This window comes from Mustela erminea, chromosome 1 (genome assembly GCF_009829155.1).
Source record: "Mustela erminea isolate mMusErm1 chromosome 1, mMusErm1.Pri, whole genome shotgun sequence".
Taxonomy (NCBI): domain Eukaryota; kingdom Metazoa; phylum Chordata; class Mammalia; order Carnivora; family Mustelidae; genus Mustela; species Mustela erminea.
Window position 1 is genome coordinate 2,891,084 of NC_045614.1, and position 25,931 is coordinate 2,917,014.

The 25,931-nt window shown below is 63.1% G+C and overlaps 1 protein-coding gene across 1 annotated transcript; it reads right to left on the reverse strand.

The window, feature by feature from the left end:
- Positions 1-5,403: 5,403 nt before the first annotated feature.
- MAP2K2 (mitogen-activated protein kinase kinase 2) lies at positions 5,404-25,931 on the reverse strand. The gene is made up of 11 exons (XM_032306343.1): positions 25,546-25,931; positions 21,964-22,174; positions 17,833-17,979; positions 13,590-13,667; positions 12,922-12,973; positions 12,711-12,835; positions 11,824-12,037; positions 9,892-9,956; positions 8,508-8,569; positions 7,348-7,393; positions 5,404-5,802 (listed from the first exon to the last, which is right to left on the reverse strand). The coding sequence occupies exons 1-11, from the start codon at positions 25,635-25,637 to the stop codon at positions 5,692-5,694; spliced, it is 1,203 nt and encodes a 400-aa protein (XP_032162234.1). The 5' UTR covers positions 25,638-25,931; the 3' UTR covers positions 5,404-5,691.

Below are 25,931 nucleotides of genomic sequence, written 5' to 3' on the forward strand. Positions count from 1 at the left end.
TCAGTCCGAGCGCACCCGTGTTTTTGTCTCCTGTCCTGCTGCAGAGCCCACTGCCAAGTCCAAGAGCACGGAGATGGGAGGGGGGAGCACCCAACAATCAGTGATGCTGAAGGTCCCTGGAAGGTCTGGTGGCCCTTGTGGGTGGGGGGAAGGAGCAGGCTGCCCTGAATTGGGGGGATGTCTGTCCTGAGCCTGAAGTTTGAGGAGGAGTTGGGGGTGGAGAGGGGAGATGAGAGAAGCTTCCAGAACAGGGAGCAGCAGGAGCACAGACAGGGAGGGAGCAAGAGTGAGAGATGTGCATTTCCCTCGTACCCCTCCCCTTTGTCCCCTCTCCTCCCCCAACCCCATGACCCCTGGGTAGGCCCTGGGTCTGCACCCTGGGTCCTGGGGCCAATGGGCACGGGCGTGATTTGACTGTGTTTAGAAACGCGGGTCCCTGTGAAAAAAATCCAAGCCTGTTCCTGGAAGGAACAGGGGTCAGGGCAGGGGGATGGCCCGTGCCCCCCCGCGTGAGCTTGTACATGAGTGGAGGGGGTGACTGCAGCCACACGGGACGGTTACAGGGGTGAGGGAAGCAGAGGTGGCCTCCCTGAGAAGGCAAATCCTGAGCAGATGCCCACCTATCAGCGAGCAGGAGCTCGGCAGGCGCAGAGGGAACAGAGTGTGCAAAGGCTCAGAGGCAAGCAGAATGGGCCGTGTGCAGGGAGAGGACGCCAAGTCAGGTGGGCTTGGTGCTTTGGGGGAGGGGGCCCAGGACAGCTTCTCAGGGGCTAGCTTTTACCTCCACAAGAGGCGGGCCCCCCAGCTAGGGTCTCTGTGGCTCTAAGGGCTGGACCCCAGAACAGGCCGTGCGGGGGGTCACCATGGGATCTCTAGGCCAAGGCCTCGCCCTGCCCTTTAGGACCCAGCTCTGTGACATTCTTTGCAATCTGAGGTCTGCTTCCCCAGGGCTCCCCCTTGAACCTGGACATGCGCTCCCGCATCACTGGTGTGGCCCCAAAAGAGGACAGCCACCGTCGGGGCTGGACCCCCGTGTGGGGTAATCTGTGCGTCCTGCTCCGTATGAACTCAGCTTCCTAAACCTGTTTGTCTGAGCTTAGCCTGGCTCGCGGGCGGCAGCTGTCCCTGGCACAAACGACTAGTGTCTTAGCCAGACGCCCAACTGACCTGGCTCCCAGCGCGGCCACCACCCAGTCCTGCACCCAAGGCCGGTGGGGGGTTGCAGCATTAATAGGCTTCTGTTTCCCCTGCTGGCCAACGTCCTGTCCTGTTTCCCACTGTGTCACCCGAAAGGGTAGGTCAACACCGGGCACAGTGGGGGCGGGGGATGACCCTCTTCTGAGCCCAGGTCCGTTCCCACCACGTCCAGGGGAGCGCGGACTGCTCTGCGGGACGCCCGGCTGATCTCCAGGGCCTGTGCAGGCTGCCCTGCCGGGGACGCCCTCTGCCCGGGACCCTCGGCGGCCCTCCGAGCCCGGGCCTATGCGAGTTCCGCTGCTGGGGTGCGCTCTGCCCGGCCCTCGGGACCCCCCTTCACGGTTCCTGTCGCTTTGCCTTTAGCCTCAAGGGCTCCGTGAGCTGTGTTCAGCCTCCGGCCAGGCAGCGGCCCCGCCATAGGGCACCAGGGGACAGAAAAGACAGTGACAGAGTCAAGAGAAAGCATGGCTCGGGCGAGGGCAGGATGACCGGCGTTTGTCCTGGGGGAGGCGGGACCCTCCGGCGTCAGAGAACTGTGCTGCCCACGTTCCGGGCGGTGGCCAGGGTGGAGGAGAAGGGATTCGGGCTGCCCCAGAGGGTCTGCTCCTTCCGGGGGGAGGGGCAGGCGCCATCTCTGGGCTCCAGGGAGGACCGGGTCCGGCTGGCGGGGGCGGGGAGGGAACGGGCCACAGACCCAGGGGGACAGTGATGTGGGTGTCCCAGGGGAAGGGCAGGGCTGTGGGCCCGAGTCCCTCCCTCACCTGAGGCCCCTGGTTCTCCAAGGGCTGCTCTCTGGCCTCCCTCTGTCCCCTGGGAAGCCCGAGCCGGAAACCCGAGACAGCCGGGCCTCGGTTCACGCCGCCGGGCCCAGGCCTCTCCCTCCGGCCCTCCTTCCTCCTCCTCGGTTGCCATGGGGACGGCCGAGCAGGTCGGTCCTCGCGCACCTGGCCGGGCAGCCCCCGGGCTCACACACCTGGGCGGCTCCGAGCCCCGAGAGGGGCGGCGCCTGGAGGGCCCCCTCCCCACCCCACTCCTGCTTGGACCCTGCGTTCTGGGAAACCCTGTGGCAGTTTCCTCTGACCTCTGTTAACCCGGAGTCCGTGGCCCACAGAGAGAGGCCGACTTCCGCCTCTGACCTGAGGCTTCCTGCCCAGCACATACCTCTGCCCTGAGGGCTGGCTGAGCACCCTGCTCTGGACTCCCCACCTTCCAGAAGGTTCTGGGGACCCTCTGCCCACATCCCTCCTGCCGCACGGGGCCCCCGGCTCCGGCCACGAGAAGTCCACTGGCTGGGGCACAGAAGCCTCTGCCTCTTGGGGCATTGAACTGGGGTGGGGTTTAGGGCTGGATTGTCCTCTGCGCTGTGGGGGCGGGGCAGCACCCCTGGCCCCACCCTCTCAACGCCAGGAGCTCCCCAGTACGACTACCACAGAGGTCCCCAGACAGGACTGTGTCCCCTGTGGGGCAAGTCAGCCCCAGGTGAGACCCTGGTTTGGGGGTTCAACCGACCCCCCAAGTCACTGCCTTCCACCGTCATCCGACTGCAGAGGTTCTGGGAGCCACACACATTTAAAGGCGCACACTGGGGGCGTCTGGAGCACGCGGCTCTTGACCTCCTGAGCTCGAGCCCCACGTGGAGCTTAAACACACACACCGAGTTGGGGAGGGGGGGGACTCACAGACACCAGGGTCACCTGGGCCCCGACCCCTGGGGATTTACTCTGGTGTCTAGTGAGTACAGAGCTCCCCCCACCCCACCGTGGCCACGGGGAATCCTTCTCTGTGGGGCCAGCCAGGGTGCGGTGGGGGCTGAGTAGCACCCCTGGCCCCCGTCCACCGCAGGCCAGGAGCCCCCAGTGTGACCACCACAGATGTCCCGGACATGGCCCTGCGTCCCTAGGTAAGACCCAGCGGACGGACAGCCCGAGCGGACACCCCAAGCGGACATGGAGTGGAGCGGAGCTGGGCCTATGCTGTGCAGTCCTGGCCACACGTGGCCCCTGGGCCCCAAGATGTGACCACGCCGGCCTGAGGGGTGCTGTGAGGGCAAAAAACACGCCAGATTCCAAAGGCTCCGTGGAAGAAAAAACACAGAAGAACGTAAAAGACCACACTGCTCATCTCGTGTCGGTTACAAAATAAAAGTGGTAATTTGCTGCTACTGGGGCGAATAAACCTGCCATCAGGTTACGTTCCCCGGTCTTTCCCCAGCCTAGATGCGGCTGCCGGGGCGTCAGGCTGGGGCTGGCACGGCGTGCCACGACCTTGCCAGGTCAGCAGGCCTGTGCCCTGCGGAAAGGGAGCGCGGGCCCACACAGTGCAGGTGGGCTTTCCTGGGAGGGCCAGGGGCCCCAGCGGGCCGTCCGGATCTTCTCAGGACTCTGCGGCACAAAGGGTGCCGAAGGGACAGAGCCCGCCCTCGGGGGACGCAGGAGCAGGAGGAAGGCTGGCGCCGACGGACGAGAACCCGTTCGCTGCACAAGACTGCGGAGCTCTGACGCCTTTGCTGTTCGTTGTTTGGACAGAGGGCAGAAAGAGGGGGTGCCCCGGGTCACGGGTGTGTCTGCAGGGGCCCCCGAACGTGGAGGCAGGGGGCTCCCTTGCGGCTCCCGTATTTGATGGTGTCGCGATTCTTCAAGAAGAGCCAAGAAACCTCAGCGTGGCCGCACAAAACGCTCCCTCTCTCCCAAGGGCCACCTTCTGCCCCAACCCCCAGGTCACGAGACACCAAAACCACCAGCTCCTACAGGACTTCCAAGGAGCCCTGCCCCCTCGCCGAGGAGCCCCCGCCATCGGAGAGCCCGGCGTGTGCGGGAGATGGCAGTGGGGAGGAAGCCCCGGAGGCGCTGGTCTAGGTCCCCGAGGCTCTCGCGAGCCCGGCTTCCCAGGAGCCTGGTCTGGGGCAGACATGGAAGAGGACCCACTTCTCTGCAGTCCGGCCCTGTGGCGGCGCAGAGCGGAAGCCTTGGGGCGGCACCCAGACCTTCCTGGGGTCCTGAGCTGGAGACATCCTGCTTTGGAATCGGCCTCCCCACGGATTCCCAATCCTCCCCGAGCCCTCAGGACCCAGCCACCATGGTCTCTTACCCCTTGAAAATGGCAGCCGGTCACTGGAGGCTCAGCGGCTGCGGCTAGGCGTGGGCGGGACAGGCCCCAAGATGTGGCCCATCCTGGTGGCCCGCGCCGGACCCCACCGCCCAGATGCTGACCCACCTTCCCGGCCCCACAGAGGGACGGCGGCAGACTTCCAGGATCTTCTTTATTCTCCTCTCAACCAGGAGAGACTTTGGGGACCAGCAGCGGTGGAAACCTGGGAAGCCGGCGCAAGGAGCCCGCAACGTGTCTCTTCTTTGGTGTCCGCAGGAAAGAAGGCAGGAGACTAGAAGGGCTGCCTCCAGAAACACAGGGCTGGCCGCCGGCCATGCCCCGCAGAGCAGCTGGGCCCCGTGACCTGCCACGGCGTCCAGGGGGTGGCTTCCCCGTCTTCAGAGGTGGCCCTGCTTTCCAGCCGCAGTGGCTCAGCCCTGGGTCCTGGGCCACGTGCACAACGCGACGGACAGAGAACCGGGACCACCGCACCCTCACCGGTTCCCTGCCCGGCCGCTGTGGCTGACCTGCTGGAGGGCCTGAGGGACGCGCCCTGGGCGAGCAGAGGGGACACGAAGAGCCACAGCCTGCAGGCGTGGGACGGGCAGGCTCAGTGGGTCTGCGGGGCTTCTCCACCCCGCCTGGAAGCCCGCTGCTTCCTTTCTGCCAAGTGTCAGCTCAGCACCTGCACTGAGAGCCGGGAGGGCGGCCCCTGCAGCACAGGAGGCGGTGAGCAGGTCCCTCCTGGGGGCACGTCACAGGTGGGTCAGAGGCGTGACAAGACGGAGGCAGGGAGCGGACCCCATGACCAGCAATGGGCGCTGGGGCGCACGTCTAGGCTGGGCACCGGCGAGGGGAGTGACACAGGAGTGCGGGGCTGTGGCACCTCCTTCTCTGGTGAAAGACAGACACCGAGGTCTAGAGGGTCCCCCTGACGCTGCATCTCTTGGAAACAGAGCGAAGCCAGTTCCCGGTGCCTCCCCTACCCCATGACGCGGCCCCCAGGTGGGCGGGGGGCTCACGGGGAGCTCTCCAGGCCTGGGGCTAAGCCAGAGGCTCATCCGCACCCCCGTCCCCCGTCCCCCCGCAACAAACGAACAAGGAGTACACTGGGCACGGTTTGCGTTTTCTTTCCCTGTTTTGTTTTAACCCTAAGAAGCAGGTCTGAGAAGACCCCGCGAGCAGCGTCACCCGTCACCCTTCCCCGGGGACCGGAGGCCACACCGGCTGGGACAGGCGGGAGCAAGGCTCAGTGTCCCCGCGGTGTGTGCGGGCGGCTCCGCGGACGGCGGAGGCAGAGGCGGGCCGGGCCGGGGAGGGGAGGCGCTGGCCTGGCCCGGCCTGGGCGGGAGGGGCGGGGCGCGGGTGGGACTGCGGGCAGGTCACCCGCAGGACCCCGTCACCCCGTCACACGGCCGTGCGCGTGGGTGTGCTGGGCTGCTTCAGCCGCAGCGTTTTACACAACCAGCCGGCAAAATCCACTTCTTCCACCTCGGAGCGCTTGATGAAGGCGTGGCTCTGCAGGGAGGAGAGGCACGTCAGGAAGGCCCGGCCCGCCCACTGCAGCTCGCGGGGTGGGGGGTGGTGGGGGGGGCAGGTGAGGTGGGCTCGTCAGCCCCGGACAGCGCCCAGCACCACCCATGGGGGGCCAGTCACGCTCTGAGGGGGACGGCACTGTCCCCGGCCCCTCGACGCCCAGAGCACCCCCATCGTGAAGCCCGCAAGGTCCCCAGACACCCCCCGCTGTCCCCCACGGTCGCCCCGGGGAGAGAACGCCGGGTCTGGAACGGGAGAAGCGTCTGCGCGGACAGTGACTCCCCAACACGTTCTGTCTGGTCCGGCAGCCACGGGCCAGGAGAGCCTCCCAAGGCCCTGACATTGGGCTCCCGGGGCTGAACAGAACTCAGCATTCTGTTCCGTTTCCAGAACTGTGAGAGCCACGTGGGGCCGGTGGCAACTGCACAGGTCGGGACACTGGCAGCTCCCTCCTGAAGGCTGGGGGGCGTGAGCAAGGCTGTCCCCAAGGGCGTGCAGGGCAGGGGCGGCCATGGGGGCTTGGGGGGCACGGGAGGGGTGCAGGCCTCCACGAGACGCCCAGCTGGGTGGCAGGACTCCCACGGTCTGGGTCAGCAGGCCCCACGGGAAGTGGTTTAAGTTGGGGCAGAAAGACCGGGGTGCCCCACGGAGTCAACACTGAGGAGCTCGTCTAGATCACTTATCTGTACACATATTGGTGGCGACACACGTGCCTATAACACGTATAACTGGAATTCTCTGCTGGCACCGGGGCACACAGACCCTTCCCACATGGTGCCCTCGGTGGTGCCCATGACCAGGAGACATTGGCTGTCACTGAAACTAACAGAGGAGGCAAGACTGGATAAGGTGCCTGGGGACGCCTCACAGGAGGTGCCAAAGCAGAGACCCCAGGATGGGGACAAGCCAGCCGAGAGGGCCACAGGATGTGTCCCCCGGGGAGCAGGACTGTCCTGTGCAAAGGCCCTGAGGTGGAGACTCTGTGAAGGAGGCAGGAAGGCTGAGACTCCCTTCCTGGAAAGGTTGCGTCCTGACACTGAATAAAAGGCTCACGTTCTGCTGTGCCACAACGGGGGCCCAGCGCCCGGGACTCACAAGGTCTCGTGTCGTGGAGGTGGGTGAAGGGCGGGCTGCCGCAGGCGTGGCAGGGCCGTGGGGATGAGAGCAGGCAGTGGAGGGGACTGAATGCGCCAGTGGCCTCACTGCCCCGTGTGGCAGGGCAGGGGAGTTTCGACGCCCACCCTGGTTCTCAAGGACATCAGATGACAGCCTTGGGACTGACAGGGAGGCTGGCAACCCTGGGTCTCCCCAGCCTATGGGGCCCCACCAGCCCCAGGAACACCCCTGACCACGCCTCCGGGAGCCAAGAGCGCCACAGCCGCTCTAGACCCGCCCACTAGTGGAGCCAGGAGACCACAGACAGGGGCTCTCTGTGGGGACATGCCGTGCAGGACGGCAGAACCACTTGAGGGCTGCCTGGGGTCTATCCTCTCCCCGGGGCGAGCCCGTGCCCCTGGGGTCACTTACCGTGAGCATCTTCAGATCTGCTCGCTCTGCTGGGTTCTTTATTAGGCTGGAGAAAGGGAGAGAGAACGGGGGGAGGCGACGCAGGGCAGTTAGCCAGCGGCCATGGGACCCCACCTTCTGAGCCATGACAGGTCAGCCCCTTCCCCGCGCCTGGCCCAGCTGAAGCTGATCACGACAAGGAGCAGGGGTGAAGGCAGGACCCCAGGGGAGGAAAGGGCAAGGGTCTGACACCAGGACGAGAAGGAAGGGGAAAGACTGTGGGGACTCCTAGCCACTGCTCAGTCCGAGGCCAAACAGCAACAGCAAATAAACCCCCCTGATCTGGGAATCTGAATGCCAAAACGGGAACTTTTTCCTTCAAAAAAGCAGAACTGCTCCTAAACAGTTGCTCAAACCAGCCCGAAGTCAAACAGTAGCTGTTCAGAACCAAAAAAAAAAAAAAAAAAAAAAAAAAACCAAAAAAAACGCAAGGTGTAGAAAAACATTTACACACACCGCTGGTTGGTGTGGCAGTGTGCTCGCCAGTGGTCGTGCAAAGGGCCAGTGGTCCCTTCACCCCCGGGAGTGGGTTTGCTACCGTGTGGGATGCAGTCCCCAGGCAGCAATGAGGCCGGCAGACTCCACCCGCCCTGACCTGGAGGACTGCCCTCAAGGTGAGGGGGTGGCCCCAGGCCCCCTTCCTACGCCAGAGCCTGCTCGCCCCAGGCCCATGCTGACGCACTGAGAACAGCTGGCTGCTTGCCAGAACCCGACTTGGAAGGCCTGTTTGGAAGCTAGTGGGTTACAGGGCTTGAGGAATTAGGAAACCAGGAGGCCTGCTGGCGGAAAGCAGGCGGGAATGGCGTCATTTCCAAAGAGCCTGAAATCCTGGTTTGTTCTGGGCTTTGGGGACAGCAGATGGACACCACGACTCAGCAGTCTTGGAAAGGGAACCTATCTGGGTTCTCAGGTGAGCTCCAGGTGCCCCCTGATGCCACCGCCCACGGGCAGTCCTGCCGCTGATCCAGGAAGGGGGACCTGGCCCAGGACCAGGAAGGAAGTGTGCACCTGGGCCGGGGCCGGGGTGTGGGAGCTGTCCCGGGAGGCAGGCGGGGCCTCTTGCGGCATCGCATCCTGCCCTGGCCCGCCCCAAGACCGTGCTGGGGGTGGTGGCACCTTACCATTTATTTACAAACTCCTGGAAATCCTGGGTGAAGATGCCACTGGGGAGCTTGGGAGGCGGCTGTGGGAGAGAGCAGAGAAGTGGCAGTTGGATGCTTGAAGAAGGTTCCAGAATCTTGGGGAGAAGGTGCTTCCGGGCCTGAATCCATGAGGACAGTCTAGCACTTTTGGGGGGCCCTCAAGAGGCACCTCTCTTGGCCTTAGTCCCTTCCCCTTCCCAGAGGCGGAGGCCCCCCCCCACCGACCCCTGCCTTCTGGCAGCTTCCCCACAGGACTTGTGGCCCGTCCTGCCAATTTGGTCTCAGGCTCATCTGGGGTTCTCTTTGGAAAGTTCTGGTTTGGGGATCACAGCTGGTTCTAGGGAGTAGAACAGGGCCCACCCATCTCCAGCCGGGGGTCTGCACCATTGGGGGAAGGGGTGGGGTATGAGGCAGCCGGTTCCAGAAGCCCAAGGAGCCTGGCCCCATGTGTATGTGCTGGGGTGGGCACAGCTGGGTGCAGGGTCAGGCCCCCGTCAGGGAAGGCAGCGGGCAGACTGCCTGGTGAAACCCAAGGGGCCCCCCTCCAGGCAGGGGTGGGAGGTGGCGGCGGGCTCCTGGGAGGACGGGATTGCTGGGCCTAGGTGTGGCTGCAGGTGCAGGGCGAGCTGTGTCACCAGAGCCGGCCTGTCCTGTTCTGTCACCACCAGCCTGCTCCAGGCCACTCACCCCGCCACCCTATGCTAAGCCAGTGCCACACGCCATCCCCTTTCTCTGCCCTGACTCCAAAGGACGCCCCGGAAGCATACTTCGGCCCAAAGGAGGCCTAGGAGGGGCGACACGGCCAGGCGGGGAGGGCGGGCTTTGGGGACAGGTCCCACTCTGTCACTGTCCAGCCGCAGCCCGAGGAGGCTGCTCCCATCCTGCGACGTCTACGACGGAAACAACCTCACTACCTGCTTACACAGTGGCGAGGAAGATCTGGGGGGTCGGGCCCGCCACGCCTCCTGCCCTGAGCTTTCCCTGGGGACGGGGGTCATTCGTGACTGTGCGTGCAAGGACTCCGAGATGTGTGGAAGCTCCCCGGGATGGGGGGGGCAGCTTGGGCCGGGGTGGGGGTTGTCCCGCAGCAGGACTATGGGGTTGTCTCTACTCCCCCATCCCCACACGTGCACGCACACACACGGGCACGTGAGTTCCTCCTGGGAAGTGGGACTCGTGCGGCACAGCAGGAAGGCCGCACTCCTACCCCCACGACTGGCCATCCGGAGGTCCTGCCCGTCCCGACTCCTCCCCAACACAGTCCAGTTTCCGTGTGGCATCCCTTCCTCTGGGTAGCGACTTCCTAGTCCAAAGGCTTCACCTGCCCACGTGAAGACAAGCCAGAGGGGCTTCAGGTACGCACCTCGTTCACAATATAGTCCAGCAGCTCGAAGATGGCCATGGCCGGCCGGCTGTCTGTCCCGTGACCTGCGTGGGCCGAGACAAAACAGGGGTGAGGCAGGCGTTGGCCGAGTATCCTGCCCCTGACACTGGCCCAGAGCAGGGGAGGCGCCCCGGTGGGCTCCCTGCTGCTAGGCTCACTTTCTGGAGACTCAGACTCAGACTCAGACTCAGCTTCTCTCTGAGCCTCCGGTGAGTTAACGAAACAAAACAAAGCAAAATGCCAAAATGAACAGGAGCGTTTTTTGAGAAGTCACACATCTGGCACGGTGCTGCTTCCAGACTGTGCCGAAGTCACAACCCCTGCCGCGCGGCGCCCAGGCAGGCTGTGCGGGCGGTGCTGACCAGCAGCAAGGCTGGCGGCGTGACCTTGCACGGAGCCGCGGGTGAGGGCAGCATCAGGCCCCAAGGGCTGCCCAGACCGGACGACCAGCTGGGGGTAGCTGACCCCTGACTTCCACCCAGCTGGCCAGGGCCAGGTTTGGCAGCTGGACTTTTGCCTTCTGTCCCCTGTCCTGAAACGGGCATGAGGGCCGGGGCTGGGGGAGGTGCTGGCAGGCCAAGGTGGCCTGGCACGGCCCGCCACTCCTCCCTGCTGGGACAGGGCCACAGCTGAACACCCGCGATGCCATCTGGGAGTCGGTGTGGGGAGCGACAGAGCAAGGGCCCGCGGACACAGATGGGAGCAGTGGTAGGGGGTTTCTACCCTTGGAGAAAATCAAGACACCCCAGCGGTGAGGGTCTGTCCCTAGAAAAGGAGAAGCTGGGCACAAAAATACTGTGAAAGTTGCTGTTGGACAGCCTGTGTCCGTGAGCCGCAAAAACAATGCGGTCCATTACACTGAGACACACGGCTGTGAGCAGGAGCAAAGTTTTGACCCATGCCGTCCCGGGGACAGACCCTGAGCCCACGATGCGCAGGGAGGGAACCAGACACAGAAGGCCCCACAGGATGTGAGCCCACGCGTGCGACACGCCCAGACCAGGCCCCTCCACAGACAGGAAGGGGGCTCGTGGGGGCCGGGGGAGGAGACGCGAGTGGGTAAGGGGCTTCTTTTGGGGGTGATGGAACGTTCTGAAACTAGACGCTGGTTATGCTGGCACAAGCTTGTGACGATACAGAATTCCACGAACCGTACACCTTCCACAAGTGGGGCCTGGGGAGCGTGAGGCCTAAGGGCTCCATGAAGCCGGCCGCGAACACGCCCAGCCGCACTCGGCTGCACACTCCCTTGGCCTCGCTCGACTCCCTTCCTGTCAGTTGATTTCAAAAATGGAAACCCAAGTCCTAAGCGCTGCTTCCTAATTACGCTGCAGCCACCGTAACCCTTTCTCTCCCCACCCCCAGAACGCGCCCAGGGGAGCCCCCCACCTCCCAGGGGATTGCTGCCGGCCCACAGAGTCCCCCAAAGCCCCCCGGCCTCTTGTGCCCTCCCACGCTGTGTGTCAGGACTGAAGCGGACAAGCCACCCAAGGAAATTCTGAGCCATCGCTTGCAGGTTCTGCAAGGCCCGGCCCCAACACAGCAGAACGTTCACCGCCGAGTCCAGGCGGCAGGCACGTAGGTGGCTCGCGGGGCCATCCTCGTGTGATGAAATGCTGGGAAACCCACCAACCAGCAGCCTGGCTGAGGAGATCGTTTCCAGAACAACTGCCCCCCCCAGCCCCCTCAGGCTGGCCACAACTTGTGCAGCTGCCTTAAATGGCAATGGCCTGGGGAACCATCCCCAGAAGCCTCGGGACCACCCGGGACTGCTGAGCACAGTTAAGGCAACCCGGGGGACGGCTGGTGCTGAAGGGGCCAGAGCAGAGGCAGCTGCGGCCCCCGCGCAAGGCACTCCCCACATGCGGCTCGCGGCCTGTCCCAGCCCGAAGTTCCAGAGGCAGGCCGTACCGCTGATGGGGCGTCCAGGGGGTCTCGGCCGCGGCGAGATGCTGTGAGGCTCTCCTTCTACCCCGTCCACCACGGGCCGGCCAAATATGGCCTCCAGCTCCTTGGCGTCTGGCGGGGGGATGGGGTACCTTCCGATGGACAGCTCCACCAGCGACAGCCCCATGCTCCAGATGTCCGACTGCACGGAGTAGTGCGTGCCCTGCAGCCGCTCCGGCTGTCGGCGAGAGAGCAGAGAGACGCCCCAAGGGGCGCTGGGACCTGGGAGCACACGTGGCGCTCCTCCTGCAGCCCCATCCGGGCCTGGGCCGCCCTCCAGAGACCTAGCCGTGGAGAGAGAGCGACTCCCGCTCCTCCCCGCCCCTGCCGCTCCTCCCTGCCCCTCCCGCTCCTCCCTGCCCCTGCCGCTCCTCCCTGCCCCTGCCGCTCCTCCCCGCCCCTGCCGCGGGACCACGACGCTCCTGGCCGGGGCTGACAACGCAGCTCAATGGCCCGACCTCCGGCCCTTTTGGGAAAGGGGGGCCGCCCCAGGAAAGGCAGAGGGATGCCTCCTCCTCCACGACAGTCCCAACACTAGCTTCTCCGAGTCTGCTCCTGAGGTCACCCAGATGTTTCCTAAGCTATCTGGGGGGGTAGACTCTCGGCCCAGAAGCTGCCTGACTGCTCTCCTGCACGGGGCTCTTCCTGTCAGCGGGAGGCACCGGGCGGCACTTGCAGAGAGAACCCAGCGTGTGGGCAGAGAGCCCCAGTGAGAATCTGACGGAGAAGAGAAACCAGCGGAAACGCGAAGTGTACTGCGGAGAACCGCAGGCTTTGGAAAAGCTTCTGGAAAACAGGACAGCTGACAGGCCAGGGAGGATCCAGCCCTTCTCACGGCCCGATGGACTTACAGACATGTAGGACCGCGTTCCCACGAAGGAGTTGGCCATGGAATCGATGAGCTGTCCGCTCACCCCAAAATCGCACAGCTTGATCTCCCCTCGGGAGTTGACGAGGATGTTGGAAGGTTTCACATCTAAGGGCAGGGCCAGGGCAGGTGAGCGGAGAGCCTGGCCTGCCCGCCGGCCCCGCCCAGCCCCCAGGCACCCCTGCCTGGCTCACCTCGGTGCATGATCTGGTGCTTTTCCCGGAGATACGCCAAACCCCGGAGAACCTGTGGGGGAGCCCCAGGCTGGGGTCAGCACCGTGGGCAGACCTAAGGGGCCGCTCGTCTGCTAGACCTAAGGGCCCACGAGCTCAGGGAGGAGCCCGCGTTGAGGGGCGGGGGCAAGTGAGAAGAGCAGCAGGGACTGTCATTCTGTCCCAGGTCAGCGGGCACATGCACGGCCCACTGGCCGGGCAGGCGCTCAGCAGGGACTGGCCAGGCCCAAGGCCCAGCAGGGGGGCTGCCCTGCCCTGACGGGGATCATCTGGGAGCGCTTCCGAGCTGAGTTTGCATGGAGGCCCTGCAGGTGGACAGCCATTTCACCAAGGGACAGTGGCACTGTGGGGTCCTATGCAGCTGGGGCCTTTGCCACTCGGGCCCTGGGCACCCCTGACACCTGAATGGGGAAGGGAAGCATCACTCCCGTTTATAGGCCACAAGATGCCACTGGCCAGGCCCGCAGATGGGAGAGATGGGTGTGGGCTGTAGTCCCGGGCTTCCGGTGGCTGCTCTGACTCTGGCCATGTGAAGGGGGTGGGGAGAGTAAACCCGGGCAGAGCACTCGGCCAGGAGCATGCGCACAGCCCCCAGCGCTTGCCTGGCCAGAGGGGCCGGAGCCACTTACCGCAATGCTGACCTTCCCCAGGATCTCCTCGGGAATTCTCTTGGCTTCTTTCAACACCTGGTCCAGGGAGCCACCATCCTAGGGTCAGCACAGAAAAAAAAAAAGCCAGCCGTGCTGAGTGGGTGGCCAGGCAGGGCCTGAGGGCAGAGGATGGTCCCGCGAGGGACACCGGAGCAGCAGGTAGGAAGGCGAAGCATTTCCCCGGTTCCCGGCGAGCCGAAGCCTGGCTTCCTCCACAGGAAGCAGAGGCCAGACCACTGCCAAGTGCCACCCGCTGGCCCAGCGTGGGGCCTCCTTCAGGCCCTCGCAGCTCTGGGGCTCCGGAACGGCCCATCCAGTAAGGAAGGACAAGGCAGTACGCTCCTTCAGCGGCCTGGCCTTCCGGGAGCCCAGGCCTCTGACTCAGCTGGCCTTCCCAGGTTGCCACGGCAGCGGCGGGCGAGGCAGAGAGCCGGGCTGGCAATCAGAGCAACCACGAAGGCGCCAGAGCTCCACCGCCCGCTTCTGGGGCCTGGGTTCCAGTCCTGCCAGCCCGAGGCAGCCGCACCGCACTGGGGTCAGAGAGCTGGGACACGAGGCCAGGAGGCACCGGGGGAGGCACCGGGGGATGGAGTCGCTCCCCTGCCTCTGGCCATTAGGTCCGGTGCTGTGCTCCCTGCACAGGTCCCACTCAGCTCCCCACCCCAGGCCTGGCCTTAAATCCACAGGCTGCCTGACAGCAAACCAGGAGACCAAGCCCAGGCCAGGGTCCCCGCTGGGCCCCCCGGGACGCCAGGTGGGACACGGCGGGGAGGGCCAGGGACCTGCCGTCTCCAGCACTTCTACTCCAGCCTTCCTCAGTTAGAAAGGCCGGGGGTGGGAGCTCTAGAACACCCAGCACGCTGTGAAGCTTCCACAACCAGCAAGTGACTCTGGCCTAGCTCCTGCTGGAGGGGGCGGGGTGTGCACAGGGAAAGGCTTGGCCCGGGAGAAACCCACGGCCCAGCCTTCCTGGGTCCGCTGCAGGACCAGCAGGAAGGCCTTCGAGGGTCAGTTCTCCCCTCTACCTCCCGACCGTAGAAGCTTACCGAAAAATTCTTTCTAAACCAGGACCCTGCTTTGCAACACAGCTCCTTTCGCTCTGGACTTTTCACGGAGCCACGGCAGGTTTCTATATGAGGACGTCCGGGGAGGCACCCCAGAAAGGCCACGGCAGGCCAGACCCCGCGCGGGGACCCCATCAGCGGCTCTGACGGTTCGGGGAATGGACAATTCCGTCCCCTCTCTGGCTGCCGCTGCCTCGCCCCATCCCCGTGTCCACCACAGACGCCTGCAGACGCGGCCCAGCGTCTGCCGGGGCAGGATCGCTTCTGGATGAGACCCCGGTCCACGCTGAGAAGACTGTAAGTTGCTCAAGTCACGCTGACAGGAAGTGGTGCAGGAGACAGCACAACTGGGTCCCTCTGACCCCAAATGTCACACCCTGTGCAGCGTCATGCGCTTTCGTTTTGTGTGTATTCTAAGTGTTCCGGGAACGGCACTCTTACTAAGCAAGCGCCGCTCGAATACCGTCTTAGAAAAAAGCTCAGGGGCGCCTGGGTGGCTCAGTGGATTAAGCCGCTGCCTTGGGCTCAGGTCATGATCTCAGGGTCCTGGGATCGAGTCCCGCATCGGGCTCTCTGCTCAGCAGGGAACCTGCTTCCCTCTCTCTCTCTCTCTCTCTGCCTGCCTCTCTGCCTACTTGTGATCTCTGTCAAATAAATAAATAAAATCTTAAAAAAAAAAAAAAAGAAAAAAGCTCAACCGTAGGGACGGCCGGGTGGCTCCGCTGGTGCAGCGCCCAGCTCCCGGTTTCGGCTCCGGTCATGATCTCAGGGTCGTGAGGTCAAGCCCCGCGTCGGGCTCAGTGTGGAGCCTGCTGGAAACGCTGCCCCTTCCCCTGCTCATGCTCTCTCCCTCTCTCTCTCTCTCAAAACAAAAGCAATTATAGGTAAGCGACCCTCTCCTCTCCCTAAGTTTCCACTCGCCTCCCCTGAAATGTGGCTTCCAGATCCTTCTGTGTATTTGCATACGCTCCCATATGCGCTGGACAACACAGAGTTTACGAACTCTACGTAAGTGGGCTCCCGTGACGCGTATTTCCTCCCTCGCACGTCAGCCCCGTCTCCCCTCCCTGCGGCCCGGTACCGTTTCTTACCTCTCCCCGACCAGCGGATGTGTGATTTTCACTATTACAGAACAAGAGAGCTTGTGCTTCAGATGTGACTAGATGCCCCAAAATACCAACAGGTGCCTCTGAACAGACAGTAAGCTGCCCCCCAGATACCCACGGTCTGCAGGGTCCATGCCCTGAGTTGTCAGTGACAGCCCCAGAAGCCAGCAGGTGCGGCCTGGAGAGTTCCCCCTTCTGTGCTGAGACTGGGCTGCTCACCCCCTCCTCGGGGTCTCTGCTCGCAAGCCGGGGCTGGAATCGACTCGTCGGGAACAGGAGCCGATTCACACCCAAACCTGCAGAGACTGCGTCTCACCCTGTGCTCCCTGCTCCAGACTCCGCGGGAAGACTGGACTCCCCCACCCCCACCCCCGGGGCAGGCACTGCCACCCCGACGGGTGCAGTGGGCGGAACCTGGTCCCAAGTCACGCCTTTGGGAGGTGGGCAGTGGAGTATAAGCTGACCCTGAGCTGTCCCGCCATGTGGCACACGAGTGAGTGTGGCAGGAACACCCCGCACACTCAGAGAGGCCCTGGGCACACGGGGCGGTTCTATGCACGGCCACGTGGAGGTGGAAACAGCACGAAGGCCGGTGGGACAGCCTCCCCCTTCCGGTATCTTATGATCCGTTTGTTCTTACCCCTTCCTTGCCCGCAGCGCCCCCTCCCAAAGGCTCCTGGCTAACCTGCGGGCAGGGTGGCAGCGCTCGGCGCTGGTGCACACCTCACCCGACGGCAATGCCGGAGGGAGCCGCTGCCCTCCTCCGCCGCCCCGCAGGAAAGCTCACCAAGAAAACCCAACCAGGAATATGCAGTGGGTGGGCACGACACACACCTGGGACCGCCAGCACCTCCCCCCGCCCCGCACCCCAGCAGCTCTTCCTCGTGCTGCTGGGGGCAGACGCCTCATGCGGGAAACCTCTGCTTAGGTTCACCGACAACAGAAGCAGAAGGCAGGCCAGGCTGAATCGCTCCCCCTCCTCTATGAGGGCAAGAGGCACCTCTGAATTCCCACTGCGTTCGGGGAAAACAGGAAGAGAAGGCAAAGGGCGCCGCTTGGACCACAAAGGGACGCCCCGTCCTTTCTCGCGCCAGGTGCCTGTCTGCAGCGACCGCCAGACGGGCGGCGGGGTTGACCTCCCGCTCCCTCTGCGTTGGGGCGCTGCCGGGCCAGGAGCCTGGGGCCAGGTAGGCGCAGAGCGGGAGGGCGGGAAGCACCTTCTCCAGGGCAGGGTCCCACCACGCCGCTGCTCACTACGCTCTCCTCCGGCTGCTTGCTCAAACTCACTTCCTGCCTCCGTTACAAAACCATCAGGGAAGAGGGCGCTGTGCCTGCAAGGCGTAACCGAAGCCCCCGGGCCCGAGGTCACCGCATCCTGGTTTTGCAAGGGCCCCAAAGGGCCCGAGCCCAGACGCCCGGCAGCACGCAGCCCCGTACCTGACGAATCCGGCTCTGCCGGGGCCGGCAGCACTTCCTCCCAGGGCCCTCAGCTCTCACCACTTCTGCTTTCCTCATCCCCGATCCCACCCCTTTCTGAGGTTCAAGACCGGCGTTTCTGAACAAGGGGGCTCATCAGAACCAACAGGGTGGTTTGAAACAAGATCGGTTCCCGGGTTCCACCCCGGAGCTCCTGATTCCACAGACCCGAGCTGGGTGGCAAAGCCAGGTCTCACCCTGAGCAGAGCGCACAGATCGCTGCCCTCTGCTCCGGGGCCCCTGGGCCCAGCGACTTCGCCTCCGGGACCTCATCCCACCTCTGGCCCAAGGACATTCCTTGCGCTGCTGCTCCCGACAGGTGGGAAACAACCTGGGCCCGCCACCCCGACGGCGTTCGATGAACTACCCGACAGGCTCTGGCCGCGACTGGGACACGGACCGTGGGGAAAGGGACGCCAGCTGCCCGCGTGCCAGTGGGGAACGGCTTCCACCAGGTGTGCGGGCAGAGGCCAGGCTGCAAGCAGGGCGTCTTGTGCGTACAGAACTGGGGACCTAGGACACGGCCGCGAGGCACGGAGCGTCCCCAGGGGACCCAGCAGCAGCGGGCACACTCACCATGTGCTCCATGCAGATGCTGATCTCGCCGTCGCTGTAGAAGGCCCCGTAGAAGCCCACGATGTACGGAGAGTTACACTCGTGTAGCACCTGCAGCTCGCGGATGATCTGGTTCCGGATGGCCGGCTTGATCTCTAGGTGGATCAGCTGCGGGGGGAAGTGAAGGGGCTTCGAGGGGGCCCAGGAGGAGGTGGCTTTGGCCCCCGACCCTCAATGTGCTCACGGCAGCTTTCGACACTGTGCAATCCACGCCAAGGCACTTACCTAGAGAACAAAAAAACACAGGTCCACACACACACTCATTCGGCTGTGTTCGCACAGCAAGACTCACAGCTGCCAGAGTGCGGCAGCCACCCTAGTGTTCCTCGCCAGGTGAAGAGACACACGTGACCCACACCACGCACGGGCACGCCACTCCGCCAGGACAGGAGCGAGGCGCCCTCCGTGCTGCCCCGGGGATGGGCCCCGAGCCCACGACGCTCAGGCAGGGAACCACCTGGAGGAGGCTCCTGGCTCCCCTTCCACCGAGTTCAAGTCAGCGGAACGGGGGCTCCCCCACGGCATCCCGACGTTCACACGGGAAGAAACCCGAGGACCGTCTGGAGAGATGCAGTCACGGCTGACAAAGCTGAAAGCAACGCCCAACAGGAAAGCGTCGAAGCCGGGGCTCCACGTCCGGGCCGCTTAGAATCCCAGCTGCTCCGACCATTGCAATAGGACAACAGAACGTTATTTCCACCTGCCTGTCAGGGGCGTCTGAACCTATCGCCAGAGGTCCCACATTTCATCGGAGCCCTGTGATAGGGAGAGGGAGCGACAAAGACTTGCTCGGAGGGGACACGCGCCTGGAAGGACAAGTGGGAGTTGGCCGGACGGATGTGGTGGCCAGTGGGGGGGAGGGCAAAATGCTGACTGAGGCCACCAAGGCAGGAAGGGGTGTGCGCCAAGCTCAGGGAGGCACACAGTATGTGTGGGGAGCAACACCTGCTCCCCGATGACTCCGGCCACCTTGAGAACAGCAGAAGGTCTTTGTGGCACTTCTCGCCACTCCCTGGCAAAGCTTCATACCTCCACCTGGGAAGGCAAGCTCTGGCCATGGGTTCCAGGCCCTGTGCCCCCCCCCCAGGGCTACCCCCAGTAGGACTTGGGGACGCTCTCTCCTCTGGGGGGACCGCACCTGTGACGTGATGCCAACAGGCACACACGAGATGCTGGTATGAAAAGTTGCCGTCTACGCGGAAGGCAGGACGTCTGCTCTCAAAATCCCAGAAAGATTTCTTGAGGCCGAAGGATGAGCCCCACAGGGTGACAGAGGCCAACATTAGCCACAGAAATAAACCGGGCCTCGTGTTTAGTTGTAAACCCTCCGCCTACCGTGGCGTTACAAGAGTGCAAAGAAACAGAAATGACTCTTTTCACGTATTTTAACTCAATGCAGCATATCAAAAAATGACTGTTTCAGGGGCGCCTGGGTGGCTCAGTGGGTTAAAGCCTCTGCCTTCAGTTCAGGTCATGATCCCAGGGTCCAGGGATCAAGCCCCACATCGGGCTCTCAGCTCAGTGAGGAGACTGTTTCCCTTTCTCTCTCTGCCTGCCTCTCTGCCTGCTTGTGATCTCTGTCAAATAAAAAAAAAAGACTGTTTCAACATGCAATCCATGTAAAAAATATTCATGCAATGGTCCCATACTGAGCCTCTGAAACCTGGTGCCGTGGTTCTCTGCACGACAGCACACCCCAGCCGCGTCCCGGGGGCTCCGTGCACACGGCTGACCAGGGGCCGCCATGGACGCCGCAGCCACAGGTGAGCGACCGAGCGGGGAGCAAGAACTCCAGGCTTTGCCAGAGGACGGGGAGGAGGGGGGCACAGGTGGGCGGCACCGGATGGAAACCCGGAGGTCACAGGAGCCTGGAGCTGGGGCCCGGCATGTGAAGGACGGCCACCGGAAGTCTAGATGCTTCTGGGAAAGTGCGGGGAGGACACAGGGGCCCGTGGGCCGCTTCCACCCGGGCCTGCGGGGCGGGCCTTCCAGGTCCCCAAGGAGCCACACGGAGCGCATATGGACAAAGAGCGGGCACGGGAAGGGGCACACTTCTGAGCACACATTTCCACAGCTCCCCGGGGACGGGGAGAACTGCCCCCATGCAGGTTCTAGAGGCTCGACCCTGCTTCCAGGGGCACGCGGCTGCCGAGCCGTCAAGCGTGCGTCAGGGCAGGGCTCCCGGATCACCCAAACCCACGCGCTCTCCACGCCACCACCTGGGGTCATGTGCACTCGGGAGCTGGTGACCCAGGGACGGTGCTAGCCATTCAAGCCCAACACCAAGCCCGTCCAGGAGTGTCGGCGACTTCTACTGTGGAATGGGGGTGCACACAAGAAAGAGAAGGGAAGACATTCTCGAGGCAAGACGCTGACAGTTCCTCCAGGTCAGGCCCAACGGGAAAGGGCAGACCCGAGAGGGCTCACACCCAACTCAGATGCCGACCCACCTTGGCCCGTTTCCTTGAGTGTAAAATGGAGCTTTTGCTCCCCTGAGACCAGAACAGGACACCAGCTCTGCTGCGCAGCAGCCACTCAAAGGATGGCAGCCAGGACCACGACGTGGCCTCGCAAGGGCCACAGAACGCCATCAGAGGCAAGCAAGCGCTCGGGGCCCACACAAACGTGACGCCCTAACAGGCTCCTCTGCCCGAGTTCTGGGGAGCCAAGGAGGGCACGTGCCCAACACACACCCTCATTTACCCTACGGCTCCCGGGGCCTGAGCGACGCAGAGGTCTCGGCCCCCCGGGCTCGCGGAAGGATGCAGGAGTCAGAACGCAACGCCCGAGTCAAGAACACACTTTCTATCACGTGACTGTAAACCTCAAGACCAGTTCACTCGGGGCTTACAGAACAGCTCTGCTCTCTCCCGGCTGGTCACATTGGTTAGGAACATCCTCTGCCGATCCAAGGGGCCACAGGGATGCTGGCAACAAAGGGTCCTACCTGGGAAGAAGCCCCACCCAGGCTGTTTCTGGAGATCTGATGACCTTAAGTCCTCACAAAGCCCAGAATCCATACGCGGCACCCGTTGGTGCCCCCGGCGACCACTCAGCTGGCCTGGGGGCTCTCCGAGGTCCCCAATGCTGACCTGGGCCAGCACGCTGTTCGCAGGGTCCCCCCCCCCACACCAGCCGTGGAATCTCACATCTGCCTTTCTATCCCTGCTCATGGGGTGACAGCAGACCCGAGATTTCTGGGGTCTCCAGTTGAGCAAAGGCTGCCTGTGTGGAGGGGGTAGAGCCAGGTCTCGGAGGGCGGGGGTGCTCCAGGGACAGGAGGAACAGGCCAGGGGCCAGCCAGCCAGCCTAGCGCTCCCGGGAAAGGCAGGACAGTGGGCACCACGCAGGCATGGGGTGCCTGGGTTTCTGAGCATGCGAAGTAGGACCTATGGGGGAGGGGACTCCAGAAGAGCTGATTTTCCCTGCCTGAGAGAACATGCCTGTAGGAGCAGAATAATTTGTCACACAAAGTCCCCTGCTTATGTGAGCCACTATCCCCAAAGGGTCACATCCTCCTATTCTCCACCCATCCAGCTGGCAGGGACCGCTCAGCTGGGAGCCCGGGTGAGGGCGCCAGTCTAGAACCATCCGGACGTTTCTGAGCACGGGAGTGTAAGTTCTGGAAGGCAGAAGTCAGGGACAGAAGGGAAGAGATGTTCAAGGCAGAGGGGCACTGCCATGTCCTAACCAGAGGCCGGCTCTCCCTGAGGACGGAGACGGGCTGAGAGTGCCAAGCCCAGGGGCCCATCGGAAAGCAGAGGCCTGGGGCGCCTGGGTGGCTCAATGGGTTAAAGCCTCGGCCTTCGGATCAGGTCATGATCCCAGGGTCCTGGGATTGAGCCCCACATCGGGCTCTCTGCTCGGCGGGGAGCCTGCTTCCTCCTCTCTCTCTCCCTGCCTCTCTGCCTTACTTGTGACCTCTGTCAAATAAATAAACAGAAATCTTCAAAAAAAAAAAGAAAAAAAAAAGCAGAGGCCTGCACCTTTCAAACCTACCCCTTATTTCAGGGGGGTGGGCAGGGGCTGCCCCACTACACACCACCGCAGGGCTCAGGGATGGAGGGCCCGCCCTCACCGACCGCCCCTCACCTTTCTCGCCATGATGAGTCCGGACGGTCTGTGCTGGACCTTGGTGACCACCCCGCCGTTCCCAGCTCCCAGCTCCGAGATCCGTTCAAAGTCATCGTCCTTGAGCTCCCCGACCTTGGCCTTCTGGGTGAGGAAGGCTTCCAGTCGCTTCTTCTGCTGCTCATCCAGTTCTAGCTCTGCCAGCTTCTTCTGGAGGTCCACCAAGTTTGCTCTGCAAAGACCCAAAGGGCAAGGGCCAGTGAAGACAGTGCAGGCTGCGGAAAGAGGACTGCGCCCGGCCGGGCTCAGGGGGAGGCCTCCGAGTGCCAGGCCCCAGGTGCGCGGCCGCAAGGACACCGGGATGGATCAGACACCAGCCCCTCCTTCGGGACCGGCTCTGGCTCACTGGTGCTGGTCTCAGACCCAGGAGCTCCCGTTCCTGACACGAGGACTCCAGACCGCATGGGAAGGAGACGCAGGAACAGGGAGGGGATGGGCGGGGGGCGAGCCTCGGGTCAGGCGAGGGAAGGCTCAGGCGGACACAGAGGAGGAAACTCGTTCTGAGCGGGGTCAGGGCCAGGAACAAGAGCCGCGGGGCAGAAGACAGAAGCTGCAAGATTCCTGCCTTTAAAGTACACGAATGACACAGGAGCACTTGTGCGGAAACGAAGAGGGGCAGAGAGTGCAGACATTCCCAGGGCGCGGCCGCCCAGCCAGCAGGCTTTAGGTCGTTACTCTAAACACGAAGCATTTATGTGCGCAAACGTTCCTGCAGCCGGTCCTTAAAAAACAACCAGGGGCGCCTGGGTGATGCAGTTGGTTAAGTGTCTGGTTCTTGATTTCGGCTCAGGTCATGATCTCAGGTCGTGGGATCAAGCCCCACATCGGGCTCCCTGCTCAGGGTGGCGTCGGCTTGGGGTTCTCTCCCTCCCCTGCGCTCTCTCAAATAAATAAATAAATCTTTAAAAAAAGAAAAAAAAGGAAAGAAAAAAACCCAATACCCCACCATATACACCCCTTTCTTAGGTGATATGAGGAATTTCCCAAGGAATTTTGACCGGAAGCTATTCTCACGAATGCCTTGACTTTGACCCAAATCCTGGAGTCAACAGCAGCTCCCTGTAACAGGTGGGCAGACATTAGCTCAATGTACCAAAGGGCTAACCCAGTGCTGTCCCAAAGGTCATGCGGGCAATTTTTTTTTTTACACGTGTACAATTAAAATTTTTCTGGCTACGTTAAAAAATATCTATCAGGTGAAATTAGTTTTATCATATTCAATTTAACCCATCAAAAATACAAATTTCGGGGCGCCTGGGTGGCTCAGTGGCTTAAAGCGTCTGCTTCGGCTCAGGTCATGATCCCAGGGTCCTGGGATCAAGCCCCACATCGGGCTCTCCGCTCGGCGGGGAGCCTGCTTCCCCCTCTCTCTCTGCCTGCCTCTCTGCCTACTTGTGATCTCTATCTGTCAAATAAATAAATAAAATCTTAAAAAAAATACAAATTTCAACATGTAATCAGTATAAACAAATTAATGAAAACTTATTTTCCTTTTTCTTCATGTAAGGCCTCTGGAATCTGGCAGGCATATTACACATCCAGCTCCCCTGAATTTGGACCTGGCACATGTCGAATCCCGGTGGTGGCCCGGGGCTGACTGGACCAGAGATGGTGGGCAGCTCAGAGAGTCTCTAAAGGTCCCTAGGTGTTGCCCGGCCACCCATTTCTGAGGGTTTTTAAGAGGCTGACCCCCAACCTGGGGGAGACCTGGCGGGGGGGGGGGATTCAAGCAGGGAATGAAGGGGGGGACTGGGGCTCTCTCAGGAAACTTCCAAACCTCAGACTGGACCGTAACTAGGCTAGAACTTGGAGGCTGAGCAAAGGGGCACAGGCTGGGAACGAGGTGAGGGGAGTCACCGGAGCTGCTACGGTGAGAAGCTGCTAGAAGGCAGGGGACTAGGTGCTACTTCCTGAACACACACCAGGACTTACGAACACCACCTTGTTTCACGCTCAAGATTTTCCTGGGAGGTGGGTATCTTGTAGTCCCAGCCCACGTAGGAGGGAACAGGCTCAGAGAGGTTCAGTAACCTGCCTGTGGGTCGCAATGCAGGGAACTGGCAATGCCTGGAACCAAACCCGTGTCCATCCTCACTGCCAAGCTGTGCTCATCACCCACGGTGCTGAGCCGGGACCGAGGGCCTACTAGGCGCTCCCTGAAAGCCTGGGTAACAGAGACCTGGACGAGGAAGGGACAGAGGAGGGAAGGCAAAGGAATGAATGCACACGACACGCTTTTTCCCTAAAGGGCTGAAGAGGTGGCTTTTGAGGCCAGACGCTGCAAAGTCGTCTTCGCCGGGCCCTGCGATCTGAACATGCGTCCTGGTCGTCAGCTGATCCATCCACTTTACATGGACTAGCAACCCAGCTGTGGCTACAAGGAAACCCTGGAATCCCAACGGCTGGCTTCCTCTGCAGGGGGCAGTTCTGGAAGGGGTGGAAATCAGAAGCGAGGAGAGAGAATGGAGAAGGCGCTCTCCTGCGGGAAGAGTAAGCAGCGGGCTTTTGAAAATAAGGACCCGGTCCCCATGTCGAGCTGCCTGCTCAGAGACAGAGGAAGAGGTCAAGCCGCACACACAGGCCTCAGACCCTCTTGCCTGGGGCACAGGGGCCGGGTCCCCTGACTGGGGCCACCCATGCTGCTCCCCCATCACACCTGGTTCTCAGGGGGTCACGCCACACCCACAGCAAACAGACCCCAGCCAGGGGCCTCTGCCACCGTCCTGCTCCTCTTTACTGTGGGGGACAGGAGTGGGGAGATCCCAGGGACATCTATGGCCAAGGGATCACCCTCGCTTGACCTCGCAAGTGTGTGCCCCTCCCACAGTAGGACTCCCCGTCTCCAGACCCCACTGTCCCAGATGCTCCTTTCTGTCCCTGCCCCCAAAGCGCTGCTCTCTGCTGCCGTGCCTGCGGCTCCATCCTTGTCCTCCTCCCTGCCAGGATCCCGCAGTTGACCTCACTGCTCAAGGGCCCCCCTGCCCCTGTGCCCTTAGAGACCCTCCACTAGTCTTCTCCCCTAGGGGGTCCTGGCTCATCCTAGCCCTCTACAGCCCTTCTCCTCCAGGGACCCTTCCCCGCACTCTCTGGTGTGCAAGCCCCCCCAATTTCACTACCGGGGCCCCATACCCCATCTTCTTCCTCAGGGACCTCCCCCTGGCTTCATTCTCCCCTCAGACTCCTCCCCGCCCCCTCAACTCCATCTCCCTCCTCCAGACCTCCCACCCCGTCCTCTTCTCCCAGAGACCCTCTCCCCAGAACACACGACAGGGACCCCCTCTCCTGACTCAATCCTCGGGGTCCCGCACCCCGTCCTCTCCACTCAGGGACCCCCTGCCCCAGCCTTACTAACCAGGGCCCCCGTCCCCTCCACCTCACTACCGAGAGCGCGGCCCCCCATCCTCTTCGCCGAGGGCCCCGCGGCCCGACCTCACTACTCAGGGCCCGCACCCCACCCTCTCCGCTCAGGTCCCCCCTCCTACCCACCTCACTGCTCAGGGACCCCCGCCCCTTCCTCACCCCGGCCAAGCCCGGCCTACTCACTCGGAGGCGCCCTCGCTGGTGGGGGACGGGCCCTCGGCGATGGCGGGGTTGATAGTGAGCGCCGGCAGCACCGGCTTCCTCCGGGCCAGCATCGGGGCTCCGCGGGCCGGCGGCGGCGGCACCTCTAACCGGGGCCCATAGGGGGCGGGCCGGGAGCGGGCGGCGCCAACGCGAGCCCGGGGCTGCGGCCGCGGCCTAGGCGGGCGCCGGGGCGGCGAGTGAGGGCGTCGCTGCGGACCCGGACCGAGGGGCGCCGACGGGCACCGGGGCTGAGGCCGAGAAGCCGCCGCCGCCGCCGCCGAGGAGGCCCTTCCGAGGCTGACGCTGCAGCCAGAGCCCGGGAAGCCGACGGCAGGGAGGGGGAGCGACGAAATTGCGCGCCGGCC